The sequence below is a fragment of the Acanthopagrus latus genome, chromosome 19, assembly GCF_904848185.1.
Source record: "Acanthopagrus latus isolate v.2019 chromosome 19, fAcaLat1.1, whole genome shotgun sequence".
In the NCBI taxonomy this organism is placed as follows: Eukaryota; Metazoa; Chordata; class Actinopteri; order Spariformes; family Sparidae; genus Acanthopagrus; species Acanthopagrus latus.
The window spans coordinates 11,520,847-11,547,060 of NC_051057.1; the positions used below are offsets into that span (position 1 = coordinate 11,520,847).

At 40.3% G+C, this 26,214-nt stretch overlaps 1 protein-coding gene across 2 annotated transcripts in view; it reads left to right on the forward strand.

The window, feature by feature from the left end:
- cntnap2a (contactin associated protein 2a) overlaps positions 1-26,214 on the forward strand; it is a 309,254-nt gene that overhangs the window by 153,075 nt on the left and 129,965 nt on the right. For both annotated transcript variants that reach the window (XM_037079757.1, XM_037079758.1), the window contains exons 4-9: positions 5,615-5,762; positions 14,973-15,025; positions 15,133-15,283; positions 16,278-16,462; positions 19,442-19,585; positions 20,728-20,989. In XM_037079757.1, the coding sequence (XP_036935652.1) occupies positions 5,615-5,762; positions 14,973-15,025; positions 15,133-15,283; positions 16,278-16,462; positions 19,442-19,585; positions 20,728-20,989 (943 nt within the window). The remainder of the gene's footprint in view (positions 1-5,614; positions 5,763-14,972; positions 15,026-15,132; positions 15,284-16,277; positions 16,463-19,441; positions 19,586-20,727; positions 20,990-26,214) is intronic.

Sequence of the window (26,214 nt, forward strand, 5' to 3'; positions counted from 1 at the left end):
TTAGGCATTACTACAGTTTGTCCTATTTGCTATGGCACATACCAATACAAGCACAACCACCCACAGGGCTTCACAGAAACACAAATTTCTCTATGGCCCCCCTGTTTTTCTCCTGAACACTTGTCTATAAAAACAAAAGACCAGACCAGGCCAGACTGATTTCCCTTGCCTCTGTTAGCAAGGAACACACACACACACTCACACACACACACACACACACACAAAGTGGCACTGATTCTGGGCTGCTCTAAAAACGGTTCCAGCAGCAACAAGCAAACCAGAAAATAGCTTCCACTTGTTGTTTCTCAGTATCTGGAGATCTGTTCTCTGGAAAGGCCTGTCTCTGGCTGTCAAAACAGAGACACACAAACACAGACACACACACACACACACACACACACACACACACACACACACACTCAGAAACAGCAGATACACATTCAGGAAATGAAAACATGCAGCCAGGAATAAGAATAAGTAATTGACTGAGGTGTAAGAAGGAGGGACAGCAGCTGAACAACTAGATAATGGGCGTATATGTATGTGTTTGTGTATGTGTTTGTGTATGTGTATGTGTGACTGACTGCCAGGATGGGTTTATGGATACAGGCATGCCAACATGCGTGTGTATGTTGTTTACTTCCGATGTGTGTTTGTGTGTGAGATGGAACACAGGGGTCTTTGTTGACCAGCTGTAGTGAAGTGATTGGCTTGTTCGCCGTTGAATGACAGCAGCCCTGGTGCTCCAAATGCCCAACAAGGATGGGCTGGCTCTCAGCTTTCCTCATTATTTTTTGTTTTCCAAGTCAAGTTTCCTCTCATTGCTTTTTTTTTTTTTTTTTCCTCCACTGATCTCATGGATTGCTGAAATCTTGTGACAGCTCTTCACTGTTTTGATTCTCATTCAAGGTTTTTCCTCGCTAGCTTTTAGTTTTTAAAACGCAGGATACTCTGTATTTAATATTCTTAAACATTATGCATATCCCCACTGGTGTACAAAACAGAAGTAAATATTTTGCGGTTTGTATCTACTAAGGATTCCCAAGTGAAAGTTTTTTATTTTCTTTTAAATTTTGTTTCATATACTTTCGCCAAAATTTCAAAAGTAGTTTGACGTACACTGCATGAATATCCATCAATGGGAGACAAACACACAAATCCATAAAAAGCATGTTCACGCATATAGAGACATACACCAAGTAATAACCGAAAGTTGCCTCGGGCACTTTGTGGCCTTTGTTGCTGCAAATTACCTCAGTTCTTGATTAAACAAAACTTCAAAGTGTCTAAGCTCTTAAGTTGCCTTACACTTGCACACACATACACCGAAATAAATGGTAACACTTAACCGCTATACGAAGTGACACACAAGAGCGCGCGCACACACACACACACACACACACACACACACACACACACACACACACACTATACAAATTCCTAATTACTCATTGGTTTGCTGGTTAATGATTTGACTTTAGAGGAGAGGGAATTAAATGGTTGACTAGGCAGACTTTTTGCGAGGTGTTCAGCATACACAACCTTTTCTTCATCTTCCTCCTACTCTACCTCTCTTCCCTATCCAGCCTCCTGCACTCCACTCTGCATAGTAATGCCTTTGAATTGAGCTGTTCATTCAGCCAAGCACAGATAAGTGCCGAATAGCAGGATGAACACAATAGAGAAATAAAAGAAGGAAGCTGGAAAATCGGGATGGGGGTATGGAGCTTTTAGGTGGAGATGAAAAATGGTTCTTTCTCTCACACACACACACACACACACACACACCTTGACAAGGGTAAGGAGAGGAAAGTTTCAAGTGGACGACAAAAAGTAAAGACTTCTGCACGCAGTCAGCCAAATCCTCAGTAGATATACAGTATTCACAGTTTTTTTATTATTATTACTTTAACTATGAAATGAGCTTACTGGTGATATCAGGTTTTACCGTTGCAGAAGGGTTTAAATGGCAAGGTGGTGTGTGGGCGGTTGTGTGTGTGTATGTGTTTCTAAGCATATGTGTGCATGCAAATTGATACATTTGTGCTTTCTGTGCTTCGAAATCCTGAGCCAGGACCGCAGGCATTTTGGAAACAGAATAGTGAAGGACAAACATGTGATGGAGAGCATAGGATGTGAAGGAGGATTTACAAGATTTGACAGGAAAAGAGAAAAGTGGGATGAGAGAAAATCTAAGAGACATACCAACAACTCCACAGGGTTGTGCTAGCCCCAGTGATTAAAGGAATATTTCAGCTTTGAGGGGAGTTTTAACTAGTTTTTCTCCTTTCAGATTTTCTTTTATGTCTTGGCATGTAGTTTTAAACTCCTAAATTAGGTAGCAGTAACTCTTAAAGGTACCATATTTGGCTCATTTTTAAGCTCTCACTCTGATTTTGGGGGTCTGTTTACTTGCTCAAAGGTTCAAAAATTTTACTTTTTCTGACCACTACTGCAGCGCCTCAATTCTCCCACTGTCTGAATGCTCAGTTTAAGTATCTCTTTAAGGCCCCCCTTCTGAAAAGCCCAGTCTGCCCTGATTGGTCAGCTCTCAAAGGCCTGAGCAGGTACCCGCCCAATGTGTTTCTACATCTGCTGTTTTTTTTTTGTTTTTTTTTTTGCAAGCACAACTTTGCTGAAGTTGTGGCTGAGGGCAGTAAGGTAGTCAAGTTGTGACATGACAACCTTACTTAAGTACTGATGGCTTGTTTGAAGGCACAGTTTCTGAATACTGTATGCATCTATCCATGGATTGGGCATTATGATTCTTCGTCAGTAGTTATATAGCACCTAGGCCTGCTTTTTAGAAATACATGAAATCTCACAGTACACCTTGAAGAAGACAGATGCCTCAACATTGAGGTGCAAAAATAAAAAGTCTACACACACGCACAGATCTATACTTGCTGTTCTGAGTCTCATTGCCCAATGGAGCACAAGCTGGGGGCCATCAGAACCCTAAACCATCAGGCTGAGACTGTGCCCACAAAGACAGAGGGGAAGGAGAAGGAACAGAAGCACATCAGGGGAGAAGGAACAGAAGCACATCAGGGGAGCACTTAAAACCCGCGGATACCCAAACTGGACCTTTTTCAAATCCTCTAAAAGAACCAGAGCAGACAGAGAGGAGAAATGTAACTCTCTGTAAATGAATGGCACAACATAGGAGGGTCAACTCCTAAAGTCAAGACTCTGCTGTCTGTCCACTTACATCTGAAGGAAACAAATCATTCCTTTGAGGACATCTTGGCCAGAGAAGACAGACAGTATGAAAGACGTGTGAAAGAATCCATCTATGTTGAACATGGAATGACCATCTTTGAACAGAGGAGGTGGCCTACATCATTACTTCAGCCTCACCAACCAACTCTGAAACATAAAGTACAAACACATCACCAAACACAGGGATAATAGAGTATGTATGCGCAGAGTGACACGATGTGCATGAAGCCAGTCAACGGATACTGGAGATCATAGTACTATTCTTCATCAGAGGACAATACAATATGTGCTTGCTTTCTTCCTGTGGCCAACCATTAAGTTTCTTTGAAAGGTATTTAAATTGGGATATGAAGGAAAAAGTGAAAATCCCCAGAAAACCAAGTGATCCTATGTGCTCATCATTGTGAATTTGACGATTAAATCCTAGGAAATACAGTGAGAACATTACGAATGGCATTCATTTACTAAATACAACATGAAGGGGAACCCTGTACTAACTAGAGATGTCATGTTTGTGGCTGCTACATGTATACAGTAGTATGAGTAGGAGTTGCAGCCATCTCCATCAAAAACAGCACGGCTGCCCTTGAGCAAGTCACTTAACCTGGATCTTCGGGACCTGTGCACCTGCAGAGAGTAGAAGGTGCACTTAAAGTAGACTGAAGTGCTCCCCGATGAGTCATGTGGAGCTGTTTGAATGTGAAGCGGGGCGCTTAATAAAAAAGCTTGTGTGTGTTTGTGCACCCAGTTAACCTTGTCTAGATGAATAAAGATTAAAAGTGAAGGAAAGGCACTGAGGAGATGGAAGCACTGTTCACCTCATGTCCACTCCCTTAGCCAGCGTGGAAGTTCAGTGGCTCTGAGCTTAGTGTGAACTGTTGACCAACTCCTCTTTTGCAGAAAGCATATCTTAAGGGGTACATACTCGGGTCACAGAGAAGTCAGCTCAAAGCAGACCATCTGAGGAGAGCTTTTCTCTCCCCACGCTCATACACAGCCCTGCCCACTTCATGTCTTATCTAAAATAACACATGGTTGTCCAGTGTCTTGCTCCCATCGAGTTACCTGCTAGGCTTTAAAAATGATGGCTCTCTCCAGTGGTTCATGCTGACTGTTCTGTGCGTGTGTGTGTAGAAGAGAAGCACGGGGGACAGTGGTGGTGGTGGTGTGATTGTTTGTTTGCTGCAGAGAGGAGGGAAGAGCACAGAAGTCAAACTAGTTCAGGGAGTGTGGTGAGGTGGATTAGTGGGTGGTTAGAGGTTCTCCCCATTATGTGCCAGGGCAAGTGAAGGAAGAGATAGTGAGCAGGAGAAACAGAGGAGAGGAGGGAAGAAATGGTTTTAATGAAGGGGTCAAATTGAACTCTGCATCGTTCTTAGGCTTCCTCCTGCTGTATGATATGACACAGTTCCTGTTTTATCTTCACAAAATCTGTTAATTTATAAGTTCAGCTCCCCCTCTATAACAGCATGCCATGGCTTTGCAAAAATAGATCAGTGGATCTTGTCAAAGCGGAAATGAAGGCAGTCATAATCACATCAAAACAAGAATGAAACCCATTGACGTAAGCCCACGCTTTCAGAGTGGCCACAATACATGTTGTTCTCCAAGAGGACCAGTGCAATTACATTTCTCCAGAACAGAAAACATTTCCACATATAGCCTGGTGTCCTCAAAATCATACCACTTTATTGTCTTTGCCTTTTTGATGTTCGCTGACTTTGTTGAATTGCTCCTGTGCTGTTTCTGCAGACACACAGTCAAACTCTGTTCTTTTAAGCTGCATGTGAGTAAAGTCCATTGTTTTGATTTAATTTACACAAATGCCAAAGCCAGTGCCTCATAAACTGTTGTGTATGTGCATAGTTCAGTACATAAATCAACAGACTTTTGACAAATTTGCAGAGAAATATTGTGCTCTCACTTGCTTTGCACTTCTTTGTATTGTTTGTAGACAACATAATGTTTGCTGAGGCTGAGCTTGCAGAAAATGCATGTTCTGAGTGTGTAACACAGTGTTAATATAACAAGGAACTGTACTTAATCACTTCCAAGACTCTATGATTCTTCTGGGACCCAGAAAACAGCTTAAATACGAAATAATGTGAGCGGGGAGTGTCTTCAAGTTGAATACAATATGCAATTTCCTCTTAAAGTCCCCTGCAGTCAGATAGTCTTATGGCAGGCATATTAGACGTGTAGGCCCATAATTATTTTGTACGTTTTGTGAGTTAGCACCTTCAGGGCAGGATGTGGTGAGTGGAACAAATGCTCTTGCTCCTAGTCCCAAAGCTGCTTGTTTGACTGCTCGTGTCTTTGATGTATTTAATTTCATTGTGTGTTTGTGTGTGTGTAATTGTGTGTGTGTGTGTGTGTGTGCCTGTGTTCACAGGCGTTCTCTGGAAACTCCAACTCGGAGAGCGCAGTTCGCCATGAGCTGCAGCAGGGAATCGTGGCACGCTTCCTTAGGCTTGTCCCACTGGACTGGAGTGAGGAAGGACGGATCGGTCTTCGCATAGAAGTCTATGGCTGCTCCTACTGTGAGTGGAGACAAACACACAGAAACACACCCAGTCTTTAGCGCCCATCTATTTTTTTCCCTTCCACATCCACTTGTTTTATATTAGACATGAGACACTTGTATTTCATACATTCCGACACCTGTAACAACCTTAATCCTCATGCTGGGGCTGGGCAATACATTGATATGATTTTGTTATCATGGTACAAGCCTATATGTTGTCATCATCATCATTTCTCAACTTGCGAAAGTGTTGTTAACACTCGTCCTTACCCCCTACCAATAGTTGTCACTACAATATTTTTATACTGATTCAAGCTCGACTATTATATTGATCTGTTTCAGTTTACAAAAACTTTTTTAAAGAACCAAAAGCAGAAAAAAATGCTTGTGGTAGTCAATCATTGAAAAAAATCCTAGGTTAATTTACTGTCTGAGTGCACTGATGTCTTTTCACACGTTTAAGTTTATTGTTAAACTGTAAAATATCCTGCGTCCATTAGACGATTTATGAGTACATTCTGTTTCCATCAAAACATCAGCCGATAATTTAGATTTTTTTAATTTAGTTTTTTACCCCCTTTTATTGATATCAGCATCGGCTCCAACAATCCGCTGTTTGTTGGGCTCTGATATCAAACATTGTGATATTTGATTGCGTCTAGAAATATCAAGATACATATTGCATTTCGTGATGTTGCCAAAAGCTATTGCAATATTATTTTAGGCACATATCACCCAGTCCCATAGTTTCCATTATCAGATGCTCACACATTTCGATACTTGGCTATTTCCAGCAATATTTATAATCATCGATCCGCTGGGAGAAGCTAATGATAATTTGACAGCTCCAATCAAGTCACAATGGGTTTTCATCATCATGATCAAACCCAGAGTGAAAACCTGCGTGGACGCACACACATACACACCACGTGCAGAAATATGCAGAGCACAGTTACAGATTGACGGACACGTACAGATGCACGCAGACTTCCACACTGTCTTTCGCTTTCTAACAAATGTATCACCCAGGGAACTGACTCTTGCAGCCTCTTTGCTCTCATCCTATTAAAGGCTGCCAAATTGATTTTGATAACAATTTTCAATTAAGGTTCTGCATAAATTACTGTTAGAAGTGACACACGTACATCTTTCATTCCGGAGATGCGATTACACTGTGTGTGTCAGTGTGTGTGAATACAAGGGTATGTATTGCATTCCAGTCAGCCTTCACCCCTTTGATTATATTTCCCTTGTTTCATTTCCTTCCCATGTTAAAAGAAAAGCAAGTCAGTGATGATAAGGACAACAAGATGTGGTACAAACACAGAGAGACGCACACATGAATGCACAAACAATAAAGCACATAAATCAAGCCCACATTAAGTTTATACTCATCACCTGTTCCCTCAAACTAAACCGCAACTGCACTCACAAACAACTTTGAGTGGAAATAATTGTGATTGCTTTTGTGCTTGAATAGTGTCAACTTGTTGCTGTTGCTATTTTTTGACTGTAGAATTGCTTCTGCCTCTTTATTTTCTTAACAGTGTCAAATTACTGTGTCATTTTCCTGAAGGCACATTTGATTTTAAGACACTTAAATGGTGTCCTGCAGGTTCACAATCACAGACCTTGTATTCTTTGCTTCTCCAAAAGACAATACAGAAGGTGGGAAAGGTATGCAAATTCCCCAAAACAGTATAACAAAATGACCATTATTAGGCTCGGTCTGATGAAAAATAAACAGACAAGCAAGTGTAGGAATGACAACACAATATTGCTCCTGGCTGTTGAGCACCAGCAACTACTGTACATAAGTTGTAAACTCTAAAATTTCACGAGTTTCATATCAGCAACACTGTCTATACCGGCAAACAATACTAATAAGAATAGTTTACAATCTGACTTTGACAACAGAAACAGTTGTCAAATTAGGTTGGATCCATGTTTTTTTTTAACACTGTCAGTCCACCTGTTTGTCACTAGCTTGCTAAATGTTAAAGCAACTACACTTAGACTGGGGACTACACTGATTAAAGATTAGATTTATGTACATTTTAATTGATCTATTTATTCTGCAGCCTCTCCACTAACTTGTCAGTAGTCTTCAGACAATATAGCCAGTGTTACAAATGTTCCTGCCGCAGGTCTGTTGAAATCTACTGGCTGCCATTCGATGCATGGCAGATTTGTGTGTTAAAAATGTCATCTCTTTAGGTTACAATTACCTTTGCTGTCCTTTGCAGCATTTTTCACTGGATGCAAAGGCAGTTTTATCCCTCTGAATGATACTGTACCCAGTTTAGGCCCATTTGCTTGCAGAATACATAATTTTCTCTCTATCTGAAACTCCCCTTCAGCCAGCGCTATCCCACATAATGAGAGATGCAGTACAACAGAGAATTTGCTCTCCAAAATCCCCCAACAGTAGAATTAGACTGAGGTTAAGCAAAATCCAGCCACAAAAAGATAATGAGTTTCACTTTATCCTGCCTGTAAAAAAAAAAAAAAAAAGAAGAAAAGAAAAGAAAAAAACAGCTACTGCTGATGTTAACCTGAACCAGGACCTGCTACGGTGGAGCCCCATAGTGGGTCATCAGGAGAACACTGTAATTATGGTTAAATCCCAGATGTGTTTCAGGTGTTAGAAATAAATCATGATAAAATAGATTGCGTGGTTTAATAGTTTAGCTTTCTTACAATAAAATAACGCTGCTATTTAAGTAAAGCTTAGGTAAAGTACAGATAAAAACACAGATTTGTTTTAAGATTATATGCTTTTGTTTGCTCCTTTAACATGTCTTCTTTCAAAATACATCAACTAAAGTACTGTATTTGAGGGAAATGTTCACTTTATAGAACGTTACACCTCTATTCCACTACATCTAAGAGGCAAATAGTGTATTTTACACTGCAACATTTGTCTGACAGCTTTAGTCACGAGTAACTTTCTTTTTCATGCTGTTCCTGTCTAGTGAAAACCATGTGTCTGATAAATAGATCTGAATGGGAACTTGTGTGATAACCTTAAACAATTACAGCAGTGAAATGAAACATAAAGATTAATGCAGTATATATATATATATATATATATATATATATATATATATATATATATATATATATATATATATATATATATATATATATATATATATATATTAATCCAAATCCAAATACATCACTGTTAAACACTGACTGGGGCCATTTTTTCATCATGTTGTAGCTAATATTGCTAACTTTAGCTAGCCTGCTAACGTCGCTAACACTAGTCAGATGTCGAATGGAATTGTGTGTCTATTAGAGGTGTGGAAAATTCTCGATCATATGATGCATTGCAATGCAGGTGTGGAAGATTCTGTATCTGTGCATAGACAGAGCATAATCGAGAGTCTGCCGCTGATGTTGGTTGTTAATTGTCTGGCCTCAGCTGGACAATATAGTTACTCCCATCGCAACGTTGCTCCCATCGGTGGACATTAGGCACACGTTACTTATGTAGTGGGTATGTTGAAGGGAGGCAGAGATCATCTGTGAGTGATTTAAAAAAAACTCACCGCATTATTTTGAAATGGACATCTCTGGGCACAGGTCAGATATTATGATCTTGCTGGAAAGCACAAACTGGATGAGACCCACACTGAGCGTGACATCTGCCAGTTACTAATCACATCAGCCATTTTCACCTGAAGCTAATGTCAGCAGCCATTTATAACAAACAATCCCAGGTCTGAGGAGGCACAGTCAACTCTGCTGTCCAACTCTGAGAGAGGTGTGTGCAGCAGTCAATTAATGCCTGATCTTAAAAGCTGCCATGTGAAAACAATATTATTGTAGATTATAACAAACATGTAAGGCACTGTAGATTAATAAATGTTATGTTTTTGTGATGTTTATATATTGATAAAGATGCAGCTTGCAACTATAAAGACACATGATGCCGATGAAAACACAGATGCCATTTGATACCAATGGATACCAAAAGAGATTCTTTCTACAAGCTCTGTGGATGTATTGATTAAAATAATGATTTGTCTTCATACAAATATATCAATATGACCTTTAAGTAAAGGTTCTAAATGATTTTTTTACCATGGTTTTTAGACCAGTGATGACAAAACATCCAAAATGCATACATAGGTGTTCATTTCACTCCAGATTTTAAACATCAAATTTCAAAACACTTAAAAAATAATTGTCTTCATGTAAGTAATCAGCTGGGGAAGCTTCATGTTTATATCTATTAAGTTTAATTATTACCCTTTCTCCACTTGAATAGATTTCTGGCCCAGATATCCTGTCATTCAACAGACAGACAGACCATTGATTGAGGTACTACTACAGTATCATCAAAACAACATATCTATTTTCATGCCAAATAAGTGCAACACGTTTCTGTGTTTTTGACAGATATGAATGTTGTCCGACACGCCTTGAGAACTATCAGATGAGACACATAATAAATACACAATCGGGTCAACACATGCTTACAACTCAGATATCAGAGATAACACAGAGACACTCACACAGACACCTATGTGTGTACACACACACACACACACACACACACACACACACACACACACACAAACTCCCTGTCGTGGGGATGCGTCATCTCTCAGAGTAGTCTGTCAGCTGTGCTTTGAAGCCCACAGCGCGCTCTCATGATTACGCTGTCACTGCTCCTTTCTTCAGCATTCAGTCAGAAAATGAGAACTCATACATTTTGTCTGTTCATCTGCACATCCCTCACTCCCAGACTCTCTGGTTCTCTTGGAATCAACTTCTTCCAAATGTTTTCCTGCTTTCCCCATCCAAAGATGAAAGAGAAGCGAAGTACAATGTTGGGCAACGAGAAGGAAAAAAAGGATGAAAGAAGAAAGCACAAAAGAGAAGTAGTGGGAGGAGAAGGAGGCAGATAAATATAAATGTTATGTTCCAGGCATAATCACCAAATATGTTGGTTGTAGGTGATAATTCCTAGGTTTTGAAAATGTATGATAATTAAATGCAATATTATGACTCATGTAGGACTGTGCACTGAAAAGCTGTGTGTGTGTGTATGTGTCTGTTCCAGAGCTAGAGGCTATAAAGGAGTTGTGATCCACCGTGCTGTGGAATTTACATGCTCATTTCCATTTTGATTAACACAGGATCAACAGAAAATCAATTATTTCATAGATGAGTCAGGAAATAGTACAGCCAGTGTATGAGCGAAGGGGGAGTCAGACAGAAACAGAGTACAAATTTAATTTTCTATACAAACGAATTCATCCTCATGTGAGTGGAATTTCAAAAGCATGCAAGCATATCACATCTGACTTTAACCTGTGAACTGTTTATGCCAGTAATACTCTAAATCAGTTTACAGTATGATGTATCACCATCATCAGCTGTGAGTCCAAGCAATGCACATGTACAGTTTTGTTTATAGATAGCATCTATTTTTTAGCAATTACTTACATAGTGGTCAAAAAGTGTAATAACTTTATCACGTTATGCACTGGGACCCAAAAAGACTACAGTCCAGTGGGGTCCAATGATATCTGGATAGTAGAGAAGCTGCACAGTAAATTAATTTTAGCCACAATTAAGTTGCGGAAGTAAACCAGAAGTTAGCCAGCTGCTCTGTCAGAAGTCTGTAGTGCACCGGCTCTATGGGCCCCACCAGAAAGTCATCCTGGTCTTTCTTGCCTTCAGGTCAGGAATGACTTTTTTAAATGCAAAAAAAATGAAGTCATCAATCATCTTCATGGTATCAGCCATGAGAAGCAGCTACCTATCAGTTATCAGCATCGGCTGGAAAAATAATCTATATCATGTATCCCTTAAACAAACAGTTTAAAGAGCATCATTTTAGCCTCCAGGTTGAGGATTTGAATGAATATTTACAGCACAGCCCTGTGCGGCAATAAATACAGTATCAAAAACCTACAGTTCTTTTCACTATGGAGAAATGTATTGATAATTATTGTAATTTCAGTATAATCTTGTCTATTGAACATTGATAACAATTATACTAGAGCAAGTATCTTACATGTCATTAATTTGGCTGCCCTACCAACAGTCGAACAGTGCCAATACACAAATACCAATTATATGAAAAGCATGCAAATCCTTGAGTCTAGGTAGGTCAAACCGCCAGTGACCTGCTTTTGTGCTCACCTCCACCTTATTTGCTATAAGCCCTGTTGACACATGTCGCCATGGATACAGTTTAACATTATAACTACTTCTTCACCACTTGCCATTTAAGTGCACCCTCGATTTGCCAGCAGCGTGAGGCAGGTGGCATCTCTGTGGTGTTGCTTTACAATGGCGGATTAGCAAAAATAATGAGCAGGACACTGCGGATATGTGTGTATGTAGTCAGACTAATGTTAGCCAGTCAGTGCATCTCTCTCGTGGCCTGTCAGGGGGTACAGGGACCTGCATGGTGCCATAATTAACACAGAAGCAAAGTACTGCTGTATTATTGGAGATCTATGGGTTTTTTTCTGTTGTGAGTCACCTCTTTCAGCCTTGACTACACACACACACACACACACACACACACACACACACACACACACACACACACACACACACACACACACACACACCTAAGTTGATCAAGCATTTGGTCAGCTTTGGCCAATCATGCCTTTCTCTGCCATCATTCTCCCACTGTGCAGACTTTAATTCCCCTCACTGTCACGTAACAGGTTGTGACGTGGCTTTTGCATGCCCTGTTGTTTTGTTGAAAACCGTAAGATCAGGCAATTATCCAAAGTGACACATTCAGAAGGAAGAGTTAGTCTGAAGGACAACATGGGCAGTAACTATTATACTTGTTATTTTGCCATTTGAAGTGGAGAATATATACAAATAATCTTTGTAACGTTTGAGTTCAGTCTGTATGTTTCAAGTGTTTGTCAAGTAGCTCCACACACAAATGCCATTGTGTGAGGGTAAGTGATGCACTGAAAGCAGCTTCTTATTTGCAGATCCTGATAAATCAACCCAGTATAATATATTTGAAGATTATATCAGTTGTTTAATGCAGCTGTCTGTATTGAACCTCCACAGTGAACTCAGTCGCTCGCTGTCACTTCACATCTCTGGTGGAAATCCACCATCTGGGTCAGGGTCCAGAATGGTGCAGTCTCTTGGGTCGGGGTCTGAAAACCTCGGCCATCTTGTGTGCAAGCCATCCCAGCTGCCCTGGCTAGACCCCAAGTAGTCGTCCCCTGTTTCTGCAGCGCAGTGGGTCAACCTCTCCCCCTCTTTCTATCTCATTCTCTGCATCTCACAGTGGTCTGCACATGGTGGAAAACTTCTCCATCCTCCATAAAGCCTCCCTGCTGACATCAAGCGCTCAGCTGAGCTGGCAGTCCTTTTCTGAGTAGCACACCTCCATCTGCAATATCTCATAAAACAATTGGAAAACTGTCAACTAACACCACTGTTTCCACCATAAACGTGACAGGAGAAGATGATGAGAGTGGTACAGAGAGAGAGAGCTGGAGAAGGAGACAGAATGAAGTGATGAAAGGAAGAGGGAAAGCAAAAAGAAGAGGTGAGAAGAAAGGGTAGTCACAGAGAAAGATGAAAGTGGAAAGCGAGAGCGAGAACTAGTGCAAGAACAAGAGTGATGTGGAAGAGAGATGGAAAGATGTATTTCTACCGAGTGAGAGGCAGCATGGGATCATTTGGGAAGCACTGAAGTTGGAGCTAAGGCAGCAGATGTAATTTTAGTCCAAGCCAGCTCCACAGGTGTTTATCATGAAAGGACAGGCCTGGCAAAGTTGTGTGTATGTGTGTGTGTGTTTGTGTTTTTATATAAGTGACAAAAGCAATACAGCATGAAAGACTGAGGGACAACGTGACTGTGCATGAGTGTGTGTGCATATAAGATGATCCGATCTCTCCTAACTTATGTTATCCCACCATGTGTTCGCCCTTTGCTACCCTCTCCAACCAATTACACCACAGAGACACACACACACACACACACACACACACACACACACACACACACACACACACACACACACTTCCGCACACACGGAATCTCCACACACAACTCTATTTATTTTCTCAAGATCTGAAAACATCCTCCACCCCCTTTCCTTTCAGTCCATTTTTTTTTGAACATGTAAGTCTGTCTTTGGAGTTAATTGTGTTGTAAATGTCCTGCTGCTTGTTAACTCAAGACATGACGTTTTATCTGTAACTTCAGGGGTATGGTGCGGTAGTATGGTGTGAGTTCAACTGTAAGTAAACCTTTTAATTTGAGCTTTTTATAACTGTGGATAAAGAAAGCTTTCATAGACCCACAGGAGTTTTCAGTTCTGTCTGAGTAGACCTCTACTCAGGTTGAAGCGTGGCAGAATTTTGGCTCAGCCCAACGGCTAATCAGCCGTAAGACGTGAAAACACCTGGAGGATGTGTAATATCACATCCTGCCCTTCCATGTTTTTCTTTGTTTCATGCACATGCACATTCATATTCATTAAGCATCTTTTCATCCTCCTCAATTTCTCAAAGTCACCATGTGGGGAAGATATATTGTAAATCTAACAAAAGTATTTTATTTGTATCATTTGTTTTCCACAGAATTATATAGGTCTCCCTTGTACGTATGAAAATACAATGCATTTATTGTGAGCAAGTGTCACTCCTCACTTAGTGTTGTACACAGCAGTAGTGTTTTACACCTGTATCTAGTTTGCATGTATAATGGAAATATTAGAGAAATTATTCACCCTTTTTCACAGCAGACGTTTTGACTTGTCAAATTAGGAAAAGCACAGGTGTTACTGCATAAACGAGGGCTCAGCTCTCGTCAATTATCCCAACGTGCCAAGTGAAGGTGGGCCAGCATGTACATGATCAGAACCCAAACAACAGCAGCTAAAGGGAATTCAGCGATCCTTCATTTTATTACTCTGCTTTTCATAGTGTGTGTCCGATAGGCCTTTTCCAAATTTTGACATTGTAATCATTTGAAACAATAACCATTTATGTTGCAGCATTAATTATCTATAAAGCTGACATTCTCTAATGCACATAAATGTATACAACTCAGAATTATAAGAAAAAAATGTTGTATTTTATTTTGGGTTTGTTTTTGTATAGAAAAGTGTTGGCATTAGTGTGCTCTCTGTCAGCTAGGTACCCAGGTCAATTACCTATGTGCTACAGTTTACCTGTATTGTGTCTATCTGTTTGTGACTATTTATAGGGGCGGGTGTGATCAACTTTGATGGACAGGGTGTGATCTCATATCGTTTTAAGGTACTGGATTTACTTCCTTGACATGCCTTTGTTATAAGTTACCAATATATACTGTGTATATAATAAATATCCTGTTGGGTTTATGTTATTTGCTCACTTTTACACAGGTGAAGAAGATGAAGATCATTAAGGATGTTATTGCCCTGAGGTTCAAGACGTCAGAGAGCGAGGGTGTGATTCTTCATGGGGAGGGCCAACAGGGAGACTATATCACCCTGGAGCTTAGCAAGGCAAAGCTTCTGCTACAGATAAACCTGGGTAAGCAACACATGTATGCCATTCATTTAGACAAAGTAATGCAAAGCAAAGGTTCTCTATATGCTGATCTTTGCTGTCACAATGACTCTGATGTAGCTGGATACTGTATTAAACCACTGAAGACATGTTTTATCTTCAGATAAGATTCATTCTTTAGAGAAGAAAAAGACATATTATAACAAGTACAGCTTGAGCTGTCTTTAAATATTTGGAATGAATTATCCAACTGACATGTCTAAAGCAAAGATATGTCAGGTCCAGCTCTGATACTTAGATGTAGAGGTACTCAGTCTTATGCATACAGCTGCACTACACTTGTGTTTGCAGCTCTTTGACAGACCAAAAGATAGCATTATCTTGGAGCAAAGACAAAGCGTCCGGGCACAGCTTTTTACCCTCTACACCTTTAACAACTGCCACAACAATCCATATAAGCACATGAAGCATCACCCACTGTCAACCAGCTGAGTTCCTGACAAAACTGCTGTAACTTACTGGTGTAAGTGTCTTGACTCTTATGACACACTTTTGGTTGTTAGATGTGCTATTGTTGCATCGAACTGTATTCTAATGAGGATGAATACATTTGCAAACATGTGAAACTAATGCACAATGTTTAAATGTGTAAAACAAACTTAGGAAACACATGGACAAGGTAGAGTCATTTCCCTTTCAGTGAACACTGAAAATGATAAGTGACTGTTTTGGCAAATGTCTCCCAGAGTTTAATACGTTTCTGAATAATACATGTTTCCTTCATTAGTCTTTATTAAGCTCCAGGATTTTGAAAACACTTTAATATTTTAAGGGTTGTTCTTGAGCTTTAAGAGTAAACTCAAGAGTAAACTCAACTGTTGCTCATATACATAATACCCAAGTTATTTTATGCTTGCCAAAAACTGGTCTTCATTTACAGTGTCCAATGACTGTCTTCATTTACAGTGTCCAATGACTGTGTTTTGCACCTTAAATTATTTTGATATGTTAATTACAGGCAGTAATCAGTATGGCTCTATTCTGGGTCATACCTCTGTGACCACCGGCAGCCTCTTGGATGACAGTCACTGGCACTCAGTGGTGATCGAGCGCTACCGTCGTAACGTCAACTTCACCTTGGACAGGCACACTCAGCACTTCAGGACAAATGGAGAGTTTGACCATCTCGATTTGGACTACGAGGTGAGACAGAACACAGTAGTATGCCCTTTGAGATGAATGAAGAATGAATCTACTCTTGAACATAATACATACATTCGTGTCCAATCACAGGCACAAGAGCTACTGAGGAAATACATGTACAATTCTATGTACAGTACAGCTGCTGAATCATATTTGTTACAGAAACTTGCACTTCAGCTCTTTATTTATAGGTAATCTCAGCCTGACATCATGTTAATAACAAAGCCCTAGGATGCCAAATGATTCAACAGCTGTCACTGGTGGGTTAAATTATGAAAAAAAAAAACTGGTAGACCATGAATGAATTGAATAACTAAAATGTCAACTCATTTACTCAGCTCCCTAAGCTTTGCCTGAGTAAAGCTTGTATATGTGTGCCAGTCCAGAGCAGCTGTCTATTATACATGTGACTGGCTACTGAAAAAAGAGCAAATATATTCATTCTAGTTAAACCAAAGAATATTTACTTTCTCCATCAAATACAGTTGTTAATTGTAATAGCACAGCATCTATCAATTACACTGCTAATTTAGCTGGTTGTGACAATGTGCACTCTCATTATACTTTTAATGAGTAAATGTTTAAGTCAAGTTCGTTAAACCCTGTAAATGGGCAAAGCTAGCGGTAGTGCAAACATGGTCCTTTTCCAAGTTCCCTCAGCCGGTAGTCTATTTGGTAATTTCTTGGCTCCAAACAAACTTGTTTATGCCAAGGTGCATGGGTGGCACAGCTGAGGCTGTGTTTTTGCTCATTAGGTGATGCAATCCAATTTAATGGCTAATTCTGACATGCAATTCTACCTGTTTGGACCTGTTTTAGACCATGATGTGTAGTGGTAAACATGGGTTATCTGCACAAAACTAGCTTGCAGGCCTCATTTCATCAATGTTTGAGAAGTTGTGCATTTGTATTTTGGAACTTGAGCTTGGTGAATATCAGTCCTCACACAGAAAACTGAGTGAGAATTCTGGTTTGGGACCGTTGGGCAGTCCCAGTGATGAAAACAGAATACTGTTTCTGGTAATGTGAGCAGTTCTCAAATCAAATCTGAACCCTCCCAAACTGCTGGGAGTCTCAATAGTGCTGTCTGATCATTTCAGACCTGTGAGAGGCACTGTCTCACCTTTACTTATTTATAGTTTTGTTTTTTTTTTTTTTTATCATGCTGTTTTCTTTCTTCAGCTGCTTGTTATCTCAGTGTTCTACCTGTCCTTAGGTGCCTCGCTGATTTTGCAACTGCATCTTAAACAACTAGAGTGCAGTACTCATCACAGGTGGATGCTTGGCCTCCACTATCCAAGCCTTGCATTGATACCACACAGGAAATTGGATATTGGTTTTACTCTGTGCTATAATGCTAATCCATAAAACTCACATAATTAATGCAAGTCGGTAATGGAATGCAAAGAGTTCAGCTAATAATACTTAAAACAGGAAATTGATTTTGGAATGCATAATGGGTATGAAATACCCTCACTTGTGTGTAATATGAGCATGTGCATGGATGTGTGTGGCTGTACGCAGGGCATGCATGTGTATATATCGATATGTTTGTGTGTGAGCATCTGACAATTATCAGGCGTTGCTGATATGGCTGATCTGTTCCAGTGTTAAGTAGGATACTGAGAAATGGGGCAGGTCAAACCACAGTCCAATTAAACTGAGGCTGGCGAATTAAGGGATCTTTAGGGAAATCTGCAAGACACAGTCAGCCGGGAGGTTTTGTGTGCGTCGCTGTGGTGAAACCTGAATGGATCCCGGCAGTGTTACTGCTTGACTGAGTTTTTCTACCAAAAGCAAATTGTGACCAGCTTTTACTCAAAGTGTACCACTGTACTCCAATCTAGTACACACACTCCATCTTGATTGTTCATGCGTGTGTGTGTGTGTGTGTGTGTGTGTGTGCGCCCGCGCGCACATCTGTACGTTTTATGCTCCAATTTGAACCTGCAGACTAAATATCCGGGTGCATTTGTGTCTACCCTTGGCAGTAATTACTAAGACTACTGGAGCGTCACCATGGACAGATACAAATGCACACACACAGATAGACACATAACTGGTAATTGCACTCCTCCCTCCATCATCTTGGCTTCCCTCAGAGCCAGCAGCTATGTCTGAAGGAGCAAAAAAAAAGCCTATGTACAATTGTACAAAAATATGAAACACGGTTTTCATCAGCTTTGTCCTTCAGCGCTTCCCACCAGATGCCTATTTATTAGCCTCCATCTCTTTGTCTCAGCTCTCTTGTCATCGCATCAATTCCCCACAAGCCACTGGCTTCTCCCTGTTAATGTTGTCTCACACCCCTCCTATGATTTTCCTATGCATGTGATGTATATGTCAATAGCATACTTATCTCAAGGTGTTTGCTTAAGACTTAAGATTTGTAATTTTCCCCTTCTAATGCAGACCAAATACCTTGGGATTCAGTTTGTGGTTGACACTGATTTTCCTTCCTTTTTACAAATTTGGATGAGTAACTGTGGATCAGACTTTGTCTACCTGTCTTTGCATTCATTAACTGGACTACACTTAAGGGTGGTGCTGCAACATTTGTCATAAGCTTAGTTTTATGTCATCACATTTTCCAAAAATGTTAAGAATACATGTAGAATTGATCAAACTGCCCTCATTATTATCTTGTTGTTATCATGATCAGTCTTCACTTAATTTCACTAAAGGGATGTATGTTTTTTCCCATAAACAATAGTTGGTTTCTGTTACAACCCCTATCTCCATAGAAATTGAACATAAGTGGCACTAGTTGGGGAGTGTGTTCTGAAACCTATTATAGTATTTTGTTGCAATTTTCCTCATTTGATAATTCGTCTGTTGCTCCTGTAATCCCTTTCACTGTGGGGAATAGCTAAACGACAAAGCATTTTAAGTTCCTGTTAGATTTCACAGCAAAGCAAATGGATTGCTTTTTGCAATGTAAAGTAAATGTTTTACCTCTTTTTCCTCTGTTTACTCTAGTTGAGCTTCGGGGGGATGCCGTACAGTGGGAAGCCAGTGGGAGGAGGCAGGAAGAACTTTAAAGGCTGCATGGAAAGTATCAACTACAACGGAGACAACATTACAGACCTGGCTCGCCGAAAGAAGCTTGACACCTCCAGCTTTGTAAGCTCAATTTCCATGCATGCTCAGACACACACACGCAGACACAACACTTCATTTCCAAACATACAAATCTGAAAGCCTGAAAAAGCACGCTTATAAAGGCAGCTAAATACCAAACATGCTCATTATTGTCACACAAACTCTTTATCTGACCTGAGTGAGAGGGCAAATAATCCACCGTGCGAAAATAGTTTAACAGATTCATAATTAATCAGATACAGCTGACCCATCAGTGGCCTCTCTGTGTGTTTGCCTCCTGTCCTTGTCCTCCCTCTTGATCTAGTGGCTGCCATTTCACTGCAATCTACGAATATAGAATGTGGAACAATTTAAACCTATCTTAACAGAACAAAAAACATTAAATGACTTGCTCCGCCTCATCAAATGCATGGCTCTCTGGAGGTGATTTGCCATCCTCAAAATGAGTTACTGAAAAGCCTTGGATAGACTCAGAACTCTCGTCTCTCCCCATTTCCTGCTCTACATCAACCAGTGGACAACAAGTGTATCTTCTTCGATCTCTGTTGAACTGATTGAACAAATGGAGGCACTAATCAAGTTCATTAAAGCTGCACCTCTAATTCTCTCTGATGACTAGCACAGCCATTCATTTCTAATCAAAACAGACCTGCTCTCAAATATCAGAAAAACAAACTCCAGCAGGGGCAATCAGGAATCATCTTTAGTTGGTAAGGCAGCTCAGTATTAAGTGTTGATGATTTGATTAACAGCACAAGGTTGGAGAAGCTCTATGGTAATTAGTGCTTTAATTCTACAATAGTGTTTGTTTTCCTCCAGCACACAAACATCACCCAGGTTTAGCCCTGGTTTCAAAGACAGGGCGAGCCAAACAGCGACATTTTTGTGATGTGTACAGACAACATCTGTCTTTGAGTCTAGCTTCAGTCAGGAAAATCTGAAGGTAAACATGCAGAAGCTAGATTCAAAGCAACAAAAGCCCGGTGAATAAATACATGAATATCTAAAGTGCTGGGGCATTTAAAATATTCAGACAACTTCACATACAAGCCCACATTCAAAGGATCAGCTTTGCTTTTGACTTGTCGCTTTGAAGGTTGATTGATAACTTCGTGTTATCTCTCTTTTCTGGTATCTCTCTCTCTGAATCTCTGTCTTGACAGCGTAACCTGTCCTTCTCCTGCGTCGAGACCCACACCTTCCCAGTCTTTTTTAACGCCACCAGCTTCCTACAGCTGCCGGGCCGAGCCAATCACAACACAGTATCAGTGAGCTTCCAGTTTCGAACATGGAACCCGGATGGGCTCCTCCTCTTCAGTAATCTTGATGATGGCACGCTGGAGATCTCCCTTGAGGACAGCAAGGTTGTAGTTCACATAAATGTGACGAGGACGACCAGCAACAACCGGGTAGACCTATCGTCAGGTGAGTTTAACTGTGAAGCTGTTTCATTTGGTATAACATTTATCTTCAGGGGTAGGAAGTAAGGGGGACAACTTTGGTGAACTCAACAAACAACTGGGCCAGAGCAATGTGGAAATCTTACAAAACGCCAGGGCTGCATGTAAATTCACAAAAATATATTGTTATTCTGATATGAAGCTATATGTCATCTTAGATTTTGGATGTCTTTATGCTGTGACATATCTTTCCCTGGTGTTAAAGACAGCATTACAGTAAATTGATGTACATTTTCTAAACACAGCAGCCTGTTGAACTCATGCTAATACTGTTCTGCTCAGTCATTGTATCCATATTACAGATTAATATATATCAAAATCTCATTGTGTTAATATTTTGTGAAAGTTATCCCCACAATATTGTTTCATTATAAATATCAAAGTATTTGGTCTAAAATATTGTGATATTTGATTAAGTTTCCCGGTACTAGCATCAACATAATTCAAATGATTAAGATATATAAAATGACTTATTGCATACAGTATGTGTATACAGCAGGTGTTTTGAGCAAATCTTTTTTATATAGTTTCTTCTGAGATCCAGACTACTAACATGGACTTTCCATCTTTCTTGTCATATCAATTAAGATATTCCTCTTGGTTTAGGTTGGATCTGACCTCCTCACAGACCGCAGCTTTACATGGCCTCGATTTATGTGGTCTTGAGCCCAGCAATGTTAATAAGTAGTCCAATGGCAGAGTATGCTTTCCAACTAATGAGACACATAGAAGATGTTTTGAAGCTGTAGCTATGGGATCCTACTTTTCTGCTTTCTGAGACATAAAAAGCAGCAACCCGAGTAAACACATCAACAACTCTTAACTAAAAATCTTCATCATAACTGGTTAATTAAAGCATGTTGAACTGGAGCATGAGTGCTGCCCAATTGCAAGGACACAGAGCTTTATTATGATAGTTAACTGCAATACACATTCATCACTTAAGTCAAAATGATTTACTTCATTTTCAACATGTCTTCACCCTCTCTCTTTCCATTTCACCCATCCTACCCTACTCTTCCTCCCTTACTCCATTATTCCTATTTCCTGCCTCGCCTTCTTTCTCTCTCCCGTTCTTTCCCTTTCCTTAGACACACTCATTTATTCTGTCCACTGCTGCTTTAATAGGCCATTATGCCCAGGGGTAGGGATTATTACAGAGTTACCCTCTAGGCTAATTGGGCTTGAGCCTGCGATTACATCAGTATTACTATAATGCAGACACACAAACACAGACCCGCACACTCAAACACAAGCACCCTCCTTTGATTCTGTTATTAGGATCTCTAAGAAAGAAAGCCACACTGGCTTCTGGCTTCAATAACACAGTGGGAGCGCAGTAGACTTGTAATGAAATGCTTAGTCCCTCTTAATGGCAAATATACTGGGGAGAGACGTGTCGATGCGCACACACTTAGAAGAAGAGGGAAAAAAGAGGGTTCTCACGGAGTCTGCACAATCTATTTTTCTCTTCCCAGTGGGGATAGTTTGTTTATGAAGCTGTTTAGCAGCAACTTATTCAGACATATAATCAGACATCTGCTGGAAGCTAAAACCAGAGAGACTCTCTCCACCGATGGTTTCATTTTCCGATTTAAACCCATTCAACATTTCCACCACATAAATATATGTGTGACATACATTATTAGCATAAAGTAAATTCACACTGGTGTAAATTATTTCATATCAGGTGTCAGTCCTCAGAGAAACTCTGAGAATCCTCATGGTTAGGTGAATGGCTGTGCTGCAACACTCATCACATGCACAACCTGTTGTTTACAGTCGTGCAAATGTGATGTGAAAACTGATAAGCCAAGCGTTCGAGCACTTTCCCACCTGCCATGATGGCTCGTCTAAATATAAACTACTTTTGGTTAAGATGGATACATTGAGGCAGTGTTTTTCAATCCTTGTCCAGCCTTGTTTTGGGAAAATCCACGGGTCTTGAGGGCTGTCCAAACTCACATTTCAGTCAGCCCACAAGGGCCCTCAAGTGGACTTTCTGCAGACTTCCAGGCAGTCCGCTTGGGCTGCAGACTTCATGGATTTAACTCAACCACAGTTAATTGCAATATAAATATGACATTGTAGAACTTATTATGAATGTGGGAAACAATTACATTATTATAACATTACTAGAATGGTGTAGACTGTAGAGGTAATCACAATGCATTTTATTATCATATTTAGTTCTCTGTATCGGTAGCTTATATTTTCCTTGGAGTTTTATGCATCCGCAGACTTGACATGATGACACGTCACAGTATGCAAGACTGAAGAAGCGAGGACTCAGCCCTCATACAAACGATCACCTCATCAAACTCTGCTGAAGCCTGATAACGACCTATTCATTTGAAACTAGTGTGTCGGAGCAGAGAAAGGCCTAAAGCGTGCAGGGCACTAGGACCAGGATTGAAATACGATATATTAAGGACAGAACCGTAAATATCCTAACAAACATCTTCACCCTCAGTGGCAATGGCTGTACTGCTGTTGTCCACAACATCCATCAGATTCAACAGAATATGAAATTAAGATTGTTTCCGTGATGGATGAGCACCCTAGTGTGCAGAATTTCTCTCATTATTAAATCACTGTTTTGCACAAAAAGGCAGAGAGATGGATTTACTGACCTTATTTAGAGACAATAATGGACTTGTATTTCTATTGCGCTTTTCCAGTCTATTGACCGCTCATAGCCGCTTTACAACACTTGTCAGATTCACCCATTCACACACACAGTCATACACTGATGGCAGAGGCTGTTGTGCAAGGTGCCAGATGCAAGTATCTTGCTCAAGGATACTTAGACTTTCAGCTACGAATATCTGGATTCAGACCCGCGACCTTCCGATAACTAGATGAGCTATAGCCGCCACTACAAAACTCAGATGTTTGTTTTTGGCCATACTGCTAATTAATGTTGGACATTTAACTGGTTGACTATATGATGCCTATGTTGCTGTTTCTTCTCAGGGTGTGCCAGTAATGCACACACCCAAACTTATTTTAGATTTGTGGTGTCACAATTTTGTGGTGGTGTTTCATGTGTTATATTGTAAGGATATATTCAGGTCTGGACCAAATGGATGATTCATCAGCCTTTTAGTGCTTGACTGTGTTGTGAGCAATATTCTGAAACTGCAAGTTTAAGTAGTTCTGTTCTGAAGGATTTGTCTCTGCAAACCCTTGGTGATTAAGCAGGTGCAGTTTAAAGGCAAGGTGGTGGATTAATGCTTCATATATCTGATGGAATCCAATCACCTTGAATTTCTTCAAAATGTTTTTTTATTGTCTCTATTGGAGTCAAAGCGATGGGTGCAGTAATTGCAATTGGATGCTCACACAAAACAATCTCCATTTGCATACAAGCATTACTGAAAAATGTGTGTGTGCCCCGCAGATATTCAGTCTTGTATGTGTGACTTAGATCGAGAACTTTCCTCGAGGCTGTTCATGACCTGCAGGAACATGCTCCTCTCTCCTTTGAGAAAACCTCTGTCATTTCATCCACTTCCTCCTCTCAAGCAGAGAGACAGAGGATGAAGCTAAAGGGAAGATGAGGCCTTTGAGAGAACACTACAGATTAGACTGCGGGTGTCCCCTTAACAGTGTGTGTGTGTGTGTGTGTGTGTGTGTGTGTGTGTGTGTGTGTGTGTGTGTGTGTGTGTGTGTGTGTGTGTGTGTGTGTGTGTGTGTGTGTGTGTGCGTGTGTACGTGCGATAATAGAGAGTACTTAGTTGTGATTCCTGCAGGGACTCTGATCTAATTTTCCCATCACTTTCCTTTTACTTACTCATTAACTCTCCAACTCGCCTCTCTTTTGCTCTCATCACTCATTTGTTGGAATTAGAGTATACAACAGCTTTGCTTCAGCTGGCCTGGAAAATGTTGCCTTGATGGCAGTTCAGCAGGACCAAAGCATGTTTTGATGTGCCCAAATACAAATCAAGCTCCTATTTTCCACATTACCTACCATGAAATGATCTGATAAAGCAAAGCCAGTGGAAGAAAAAAAGAGGCCCCTTTTATACCTGATACAAATAACTGGTGAGTGTTGTTATTTGCCTTTGAGCATGTGTGTCGAAGATGCTATCCTCTGATCGCCCCTCTTGATTAATTATCAAATTATTGGGCGCAAGCATTGTTTCCATGGAAACGATGTTCAGTGTCTCAAGTGCTTTTACAGTGAGAAATCTAATCTACCAAAAGGGTCCTCATGCAACAAAGTGAGGAAATATGTTTTTGTACTCCTGTTTCATTGTCACGGAAGACTGAAGATGTAAGCACTGATGATTAATCTTGAACTGAATAGATCTTGGTACTATAACTTCACAACTACATAAAAATATGATTTGGCCCTCTGCACCTCCTTGTATAATCTTTGACAGTGACGAGTAGAAAGAAGGTAAGAAAATTTGTAAAGAGAACTGAGGATTGACATGAGGCAAATTTGGAAGAGCTAGAAGACAGTATTGTGCCTCATTGTCACTCCTAGACATCTTTCTGCTGTCATCATCCAGTCCTGTAGCAATAAAGCACTGACATGTCCAACATTTCATTGCTTAATTTCATGTCATTACTTTTATTAGACTCTTTGCACATTATTATCACTAATAATCTTTGCATTCTAAATGGCTTTTGTTTTTTAAAAATATTTCTATATGTGTATCTGTGTTGCTCTCTTGCTCAACACCCTTTTTGCACTTATTGATTCTTTCCTTCATTATTTCTATAAATCAGTGTACTTAATGCCACCAGTATAATGTTTCATACCTTAGTTGAGAAGCAAGGCTGATACCAAAAGAGAACAAAGCCACAGGCAGCACACACAGTTTGATTCAGCCACCTCTAACGCCAAAATATTTTACTATGTTGAAAACTGTGTGTGTGTTCTTGCATGCATGTGTTCACACCCATCAACTCAGCCAGGAGTAATAACATCAGTTCCTTAGAGATGCAGATATACCATCAGTCTCTCTCACACACACACACACGCACAAGGTTACTTACACAGTCCAAATAGGAAGCATAAGGCATTACAATAATGGAAAGGCCTGAGGCACAGATTTGAGGGGGAAAAACATACTTCAGCCACCCTGATTATAATGTTATATTGTTTCATTCCCCCAGAGTGTATGTGTGTGTGTTTGTGTGTGTGTGTGTGTGGCTATGTAGCTCGGTGCCTAT